The sequence below is a fragment of the Priapulus caudatus genome, unplaced genomic scaffold (genome assembly GCF_000485595.1).
Source record: "Priapulus caudatus unplaced genomic scaffold, Priapulus_caudatus-5.0.1 Scaffold250, whole genome shotgun sequence".
In the NCBI taxonomy this organism is placed as follows: domain Eukaryota; kingdom Metazoa; phylum Priapulida; class Priapulimorpha; order Priapulimorphida; family Priapulidae; genus Priapulus; species Priapulus caudatus.
Window position 1 is genome coordinate 316,904 of NW_014577311.1, and position 8,234 is coordinate 325,137.

Here is an 8,234-nt window from a genome sequence, read left to right on the forward strand (position 1 = left end):
GGAAAGTTTATTAATTCGACTAATACTGCAACATGGTTTCAACATTTCACCGTTGTACGCTTTCCTTCTTATACGCTCTTGATATTATATATATTATCTTTCTGTCTGTGTATCGGGATACATATTGTAATGTGACCATAATGTATCGTTACACCTCTAACAACGAATGACGATGACCGATACATATGTTTAGCGGGGTTAAGGAATCCTATGGGTTACCTGAGCGCAAGCCGCGGCGAGTAACAAGTGGTTTCCCTCACGTAGAGTCGTGATTGTTTCCTTGTATTGCAGGAGAATTCGAACAAGCCGTGCGGTGCTGTCATTCACAACTCTCTCAAGATCGTCGCTTGTGTACTGCCCCTCTATCCAAACCCTGCTACTGCTAGCCTATACGAACATGGTACGTCAACACTACACTGCTCTCCGTATCCACCCGGTATTCGAGTTTTATGGGTCAGGCCACCCTTCCCTGCCCAATTTTTCTAGCAGAGTAAAAACTGTGTAACTGAACGGAACTCTAACTGTAATTCCTGTTCCTAATCGTAAACACAATCTGTAACCGTTAGTAGTGAAAACACAAGTACATGAAAATTTTCTCGATTTTGGCGCTCGACCCAACATTTCTTCCTCCTCGCACCGCTGAAGCGAACTCCCCCCCCCCCACAGCATTATCTCACGAGATGATTTCGCGCGGCAGGTCTTGTGGAGTGTGTGCGTGCGCTGGGAGAGAGGCTGACTGCCTGCCTGCTGGAGAAGGAGAAGGAAGGTGAGGTGAACGCTGACAGCTATGCCGCCACGCTCGCTGACCTCCTCGCTGTGAGAGGCGGCATGCTGAGGTCGCTCTGCAAGGTCGTACGCACCGCGCTGCAGGTACGCCCTCTATGTGCAGTGTTGTAGGTGCTCCCTCTATGTGTGGTGTTGTAGGTGCTCCCTCTGTGTGGTGTTGTAGGTGTGCCCTCTATGTGCGGTGCTGTAGGTGCGCCCTCTATGTGTGGTGTTGTAGGTGCGCCCTCTATGTGTGGTGTTGTAGGTGCTCCCTCTATGTGTGGTGTTGTAGGTACGCCCTCTATGTGTGGTGTTGTAGGTGCGCCCTCTATGTGTGGTGTTGTAGGTGCGCCCTCTATGTGTGGTGTTGTAGGTGCGCCCTCTATGTGTGGTGTTGTAGGTGCACCCTCTATGTGTGGTGCTGTAGGTGCTCCCTCTATGTGTGGTGTTGTAGGTGCTCCCTCTATGTGCGGTGCTGTAGGTGCGCCCTCTATGTGTGGTGCTGTAGGTGTGCCCTCTATGTGCGGTGCTGTAGGTGCGCCCTCTATGTGTGGTGCTGTAGGTGCGCCCTCTATGTGTGGTGTTGTAGGTGCACCCTCTATGTGTGGTGTTGTAGGTGCGCCCTCTATGTGCAGTGTTGTAGGTGCGCCCTCTATGTGTGGTGCTGTAGGTGCGCCCTCTATGTGTGGTGTTGTAGGTGCTCCCTCTATGTGTGGTGTTGTAAGTGCGCCCTCTATGTGCGGTGCTGTAGGTGTGCTCTCTATGTGTGGTGCTGTAGGTGCTCCCTCTATGTGTGGTGTTGTAGGTGCTCCCTCTATGTGTGGTGTTGTAGGTGCACCCTCTATGTGTGGTGTTGTAGGTACGCCCTCTATGTGCAGTGCTGTAGGTGCGCCCTCTATGTGCGGTGCTGTAGGTGCTCCCTCTATGTGTGGTGTTGTAGGTGTGCCCTCTATGTGTGGTGTTGTAGGTACGCCCTCTATGTGTAGTGTTGTAGGTGTGCACTCTATGTGTGGTGTTGTAGGTACGCCCTCTATGTGCGGTGCTGTAGGTGCTCCCTCTATGTGTGGTGTTGTAGGTGCGCCCTCTATGTGTGGTGTTGTAGGTGCGCCCTCTATGTGTGGTGTTGTAGGTGTGCACTCTATGTGTGGTGTTGTAGGTGCGCCCTCTATGTGCGGTGCAGCAGGTGCGCCCTCTATGTGCAGTGTTGTAGATGCTCCCTCTATGTGTGGTGTTGTAGGTGCGTCCTCTATGTGTGGTGTTGTAGGTGTGCCCTCTGTGTGTGGTGTTGTAGGTACGCCCTCTATGTGCAGTGCTGTAGGTGCGCCCTCTATGTGCGGTGCTGTAGGTGCTCCCTCTATGTGCGGTGCTGTTGGTGTGCCCTCTATGTGCGGTGTTGTAGGTGTGCCCTTTATGTGCGATGCTTTGTGAGGTATGGCATTGTGGCAACGTCTAAGATCGTAAATACCTTTGCGATCTGCTTTGATTTTATCACGGCATTGCTGTGTCGGGAGAGTGACTCGTCCGTATATGTTTAACTGATAACGCTATAAAATTATCGGCAACGGCAACAAGCAATGCACGCATACCGCGGCGTTCACTCGTACCTTTGTGCTGCCGTCTTGCCTAGGTGAAGAGGGACGGAGGAGGAGAGGAAGCGAGCGAAAGACAAGAAGCTGAAGCTCTGCTCGTCACTCACAGACCATTAGTCAGCCTCACGGGACGTCTTACCCGCCTGGTATCGTAACGACGCTATAAAATTCTACAGTAAACGCAAACCATAGCCCCGGCCATTTAACGAAATCCGCGCTGTATTCGACGTCTGTGTCTAATTTCTTGGGAGGAGGGGCTGTGAAGGCGACGTTTCAAATCGACGTGCAAATTAGCGACGCGTTTACCCCTCACCTGTCGTTAAACACAAGAGCGTCACCTGTGTTTGCCTTACAGCTGTGCTGCGGAGATGGGGAGCTACAGGAGGCTTCCCTGAAGGATCTGTCGTTGCTGGTGCAGCTATATGGGGGCGAGTATGAACGCGCCTTCTCGGCCGACTGCCTGGTGAGAAACTCATTAGTCCTTAGTGGCTTGCAGCTGCATTCTCACTTATTAGATCCCAACTATGGCTTCGTTACCACGGCGCCTATCCCTGTTTGCTTTCCTTTGCGAATTATGTTTGATTGTCGACGAACGTTAGCACTTTATATAGCTGACGGTGTGTTATGTAGAGCTGTGCTTACCACTGTTTTACCATCGTTCACTCTTTCTGTCGCATGTTTGATCTAGCTGGTCTTTCTATACTATTGTTATGCTGTTGTGTTGCTGTGTGCTATTTTGTGTGTGCAGTATGCGAGTATATATATGAATATAAATATAATGTATAAGTATAATGTACGTTTGCGTATTTGCGCACTGTGTACTATTGTCGTTTTTAAGTGGTTAGTGACTTGGCATTTGTTTTACGACGTTTGTCATCGCTCGCTGGTGGCAGGAGAGCTATCGACAAGCCCTGCTCGTCGGCGACAGTCACAGATGCAAGACCATTCTGCATGTACTGCGCCGCCTCGTCACATCCAACTCTGCACTCGGCGTGCAGCTGAAGACGAATGGTGACAGTCTTATCAGTGTCATAGCCGGCATCGCGAACAATTCAAGGTATTTAATCGCAATGCTGTTTAGCTGCAACCATTATGGCATTGCGTAGGGAAATTTAGCTGTGTACATTTTCAGCACGCCATCTTCGAGCGTGCGTGTTCTACGTTGCGCGTTCTTCGTTGCGTGCGCTTAGCAGATCTGAATCAGCGCGTCGCTTCCCGTCGCTCTGAGTACATGCGCCGGTCGCGATAAATTACATTCTTGACTAGCGACAGCGGAAGATAAGGCGAAGATTTTAATCAAACGATTATATTGTCCATTATCCCGATGACGCAGTCCGAGGTCAGGACAGGTCGTCGGAGTGTTAGCCGAAGAAATTGTCTCCATTTTGAGCCGGTACTGATGCTGTGTAAGCTGAAGCAGCCATATCCAAGCAGTGTCCACTCGGAACTCGAACAAGACGAGATGAAGCCACATTCAAGCAGTCTCCACTCGGAACTGGTTCCAATTTCAAAGCGAGATGAAGCCATATTCAAGCGATTAATACTCGGAACTGGCTCCATGCGGAAGCATCGCACAGTGACCTGAGATGGTACCAAACCTTTTTGGTTTGACCCTGTCAGCGCATGCGTGGCAATAGATTAAAAGTTTGCATTCAATGTGGTTTTGATTAGGCCAATAGAGTTGGATACATGCAATTATCGTTCAGCGATACGAATACATAAGCGATTTCACTGCTTGTAATACATTTGTTACCATTACTCGCATTATATTGCTTGTACATAGGTCGATTCGTGCGCGCGAGCGCGTGCACCCTTTACTACTTTGTTATGTAAAAATGTTTATAGGCAAATAAACTTTGTCGGCATGTTAGCAGCGTGTGTTTGTTCAGTGATCATACGTTACGGCTTGTCAGAGCCACGAGTGCAGTGAACGCAGCCGTAAGCAAATACTAGGAGAGCTCGCTATGCAGGCCGCACCGTCGGGCGTCTGCTAGCGGCCAGGCTGCTGCTGGCTTCCTGCCATGCCCGCACGGAGTGGCCCTGCTGTCAACAGACGAAGTCTAGCACGAGAAACATCATTTCTTTGCTGCCCTTGGAGCGTTCTTGCGAACCAGAGATACGCAGTAGTTGAATCGGCCCGAATGGGTTTATTGGCCTGTTATCATGGTGTTATCTTATCACCTGGCGTCGTGCCAAAAAAACACCGCCGCTCTTACGTGTGTTATTGTGTGTGAACGCTGCCCGTAGACTGACTGCAAACGTCGTTGTGAATTGAGCGGACGGCAGCGCTGGTGCTTCGGGGGGACGTCTACATTTCTGTCGTAGAGTATCTCTGTTGGCTGTACGGAGATGTGGATTGTATAAGAAGTGCCTTGTTGTCTTACTCGGCTGCTGCTGCTGCTGCGTTGGTATAGATCAGCAGTTGGATCGGTTTTCGTTCTCGTCTCGTGTGAACGTGTATCACATCCACCCATGGAGCGTTCAGCCATGGGTCCAGAATCCCCACTGACCCTTCCTGCAACGCTATCCATACTGCATATATAGGAGCTTATACTCGTAGCTTATATGCAAATATATTCTTTATGTACCTAGCTTGTGTGCGTGTGCGTGTGCGTGTGCGCGTGCGCGTGCGCGTTGCGTGTGCTTGATGCGTGTGCGTGGCGTGTGGTGTGCGTGTGTGTGTGAAGCAACCGTGCGTATCATATATCAGCATATCCCGTCTCGCAGAGTATACCTGCGTTATTTATTGATGTATATTTGGGCGCGGGTGTGACTCGGAACCAGCTCGTTACATATTGTATATTATAAATATATATTTAATATATATGGTATGAATGTATTGTATATATATAATATATATATTATATAATAAAATACTATATATTAACGCGTCGCGCGTGTGTGTTTGGTGAAAACCATCCGAAGTCCGTCCAAATTGTTCGACGCCATGTAGTACGCATTGTTAAATACGGTAGTAAAATTGGCATCTTTTCAGAGGTTTTGCTGCATATTAATTGCGAATTACCTCTGACTACTATTTAGCAGCTCTAATGTAACACGCGAGAATACAAAAATCTCATTTATTGGGCAAGGCCTCTATGCGGGTTGCGCTTTCGCTTTGAGATGGGCGGGCAAGCGTAGTAGGTGACACGATCTTAAGAGGCGGTACGCCCGCTCACGATCCTTTGTAATACGTGTGGTGTTTGCGTGCGTGCGTAGCGCTGCGTAGCGTGTGTGGCGTCGTGCTGCCGAGCGTGTGTGTGCCCGCGTCGTGTAAGTACTGAGCCGTGTAAGGTACGAGCGTGTGTGTGCCCCCGGCCGTGTAAGTACCAGCGTGTGAGTACGAGCGTTCTTGAGTACGAAGGTCTTGTGTGCGCGCGTGCGTGTGGTGCTAGCGTGGTTGGCGCTGCGTTGTGGCCCGCGCGTCTGTGTTGCGATCGTGTGTGTGCGTGTAATGTGTGTGTTGTTGTGTGGTGTGTGTGTGCGTGTGTGGCGCTCGTCCCCTGAGAACGGCGGTGTGTGGCTGCGCGTCTGTGATAGCAGCGTGTGTGCGCCGCGCGCGTTATTTGTGTGCGTGTTTGCAGTACAGCGTGTGTTGCGTGATGTGTGACCTGTGTGCGTTACGAGCGTGGTACGAGGCGTTGTTTGCCCCGCGTCGTCTCTGGCGTAGTGTGTGCGTTCGTGTGCGCCCAAGCGCGTGTGACTGCGACGTGTGTGTGCGTGTGTGAGTACAGCGTGTTTGTTGTGAGTAACGAACGTGTTTGAGCCCGCGCGTCTGTAATAGCGAGCGTGTGTGTGGTGTGGTGTGTGTGCGGTGTGCGCCCGCGCGTGTGAATGCGACGTGTGCGTGTCCGCGCGTTGTTGCTCGCGAAGCGTGTGTGCGCACCGCGCCGTGTGAGTGCGATGCGTGTGTGTGTCGCGCGTCTGTGTGCGAGCGTGTGTGTGCGTGGTGTGTGTGTTGCGAGCGTGTGTGTGCGGTGTGTACGAGCGTGTGTGTGCCCGCCTGCGTCTTGTGTGCGAGCGTTGTGTGCGTTGTGTGTGTGTGTGGGTGCAGCGTGTGTTGCGACGTGGAGTACGAGTGTGTGTGTGCGCGTGTGTGTGTCCGCGCGTTTGTGTGGCATGTTGTTGCGTGTGGTGTCCGCGCGTGTTTGTACGACGTGTGGTGTGCCCGCCGGCGTCTGTGTGGCATGTGTGTATATTACGAGGCGTGATGGTGTGCGTGTTGGTGTGTGCGCACGTGCGTTGTTTGGCGCGCGCTGTGAGTACTGAGCGTTGTGCCCGAGCGTCTTGTTAGTAGCGAGCCGTGTGTTCGTGTGCGCCCGCAGCGTCTGTGATGGAGCGTGCGTTGATATCGGAGCGCGTGTGTGCGTGTGTTTAGTACGACGCGGTAACGTGTTGTGATGCGAGCGTCTGCGTGGCGTGTTGTGCCCCGCGCGTGCCTGTGTCGTCTGTATACGAGCGTGTGAGTGCGTTGTGCGGTGTGTACGTGCCGCGGGTGTAGGATGCCCGCGCTGTGGTGCCCGCCGTGTGTGACGTCCCTGTATACAAGCGGTGAGTGCGTGTGTGACGACGTGTGTGAGCGTCTGTGTGTGCACCATGCGCGTGTAAGTGCGAAGCGTGTAAGTACGACGCGTGTGTTGAAGCAGGTTGATGGTGTGCACGCGCGTGTGTGGCGTGTGTGTGCCCCGCGCCGTCGTGTGCGAGACGTGTATATGCATGTGAGTACGACGTGTTGTGTTGTGGTGTAGTAACGAAGTCGGTGTGTGCGTGGGTGTGAGTGCGAGCCAAGTGTGTGATGCGTGTTGTGTGAAGGTGCGAGCGCGTGTGCGGTTGTGATCGAGCGGTGTAGTGCGGTGTTGTCCCGCGCGTCTGCGTGCGAGCGTGTTGTGTGCGTGTGGCTGCCACGCGTGTGAGTGTCGTATGAGTAAAAACGTGGTTGTGTGAGTATCAGCGGATGTGTGAGTGAGAGCGTTGTACCGCGCACCGTGATGAGTCGTATAGTATCAAGAAGCGTGTTGAGCGTGGTGTGCGCCTTCGCGTCTGTGTGCGTGAGCTGTGTGTGTGACCGTTTGTGGCGGCCCGCCGCGCGTTAGTAAGTTCGAGGCGTGGGGTGCCCGCGCGTGTAAGTACGAGCGTGTGTGTGCCCGCGCGTGTAAGTACGAGCGTGTGTGTGCGTGTGTGTGCCCGCGCGTGTAAGTACGAGCGTGTGTGTGCGTGTGTGTGTGTGTGTGTGCCCGCGCGTGTAAGTACGAGCGTGTGTGTGCGTGTGTGTGTGTGTGCCCGCGCGTACGTCTGTGCGCGTGTGTGCCCGCGCGTATGTGTGCGTGTGTGAGTACGAGCGTGTGTGCTTGTGTGTGCCCGCGCGTGTGAGTACGAGTGTGTGTGCGAGCGTGTGTGTGCCCGTGCGTATGTGTGTGTGTGCCCGTGCGTATGTGTGTGTGTGTGTGCGTGTGTGGGCCCGCGCGTCTGTGTACGTGTGTGTGTGTGCGTGTGTCCGCGCGCCTGTGCGCGTCTGTGTGCGAGCGTGTGTGCGTGTGTGTGCCCGCGCGTCTGTGTGCGTGTGTGTGCCCGTGCGTCTGTGTGCGAGCGTGTGTGTGCCTGCGCGTCTGTGTGCGAGCGTGTGAGTACGAGCGTGTGTGTGCGTGGGTGTGCCCGCGCGTCTGTGTGCGAGCGTGGGTGTGCGTGCGCGTGTGTGCGAGCGTGTGTGTGCGTGTGTGTGCCCGCGCGTCTGTGTGCGAGCGTGTGTGCCCGCGCGTGGGTGTGCGTGCGTGTGAGTACGAGCGTGTGTGTGCCCGCGCGTCTGTGTGCGAGCGTCTGTGTGCGTGCGTGTAAGTACGAGCGTGGGTGTGCGAGCGTGTAAGTACGAGCGTGGGTGTGCGA

The 8,234-nt window shown here is 53.4% G+C and overlaps 1 protein-coding gene across 4 annotated transcripts in view; it reads left to right on the forward strand.

Moving 5' to 3' along the window:
* The window catches only part of LOC106808052 (serine/threonine-protein kinase ULK4-like), a 23,110-nt gene extending 18,886 nt beyond the window's left edge, over positions 1 to 4,224 (forward strand). For all 4 annotated transcript variants that reach the window (XM_014810607.1, XM_014810610.1, XM_014810609.1 and 1 more), the window contains one exon: positions 3,750 to 4,224. In XM_014810607.1, coding sequence (XP_014666093.1) covers positions 3,750 to 3,939 — 190 coding nt within the window. In that variant the 3' untranslated portion in view covers positions 3,940 to 4,224. The remainder of the gene's footprint in view (positions 1 to 3,749) is intronic.
* The last annotated feature ends 4,010 nt before the right edge of the window (positions 4,225 to 8,234 follow it).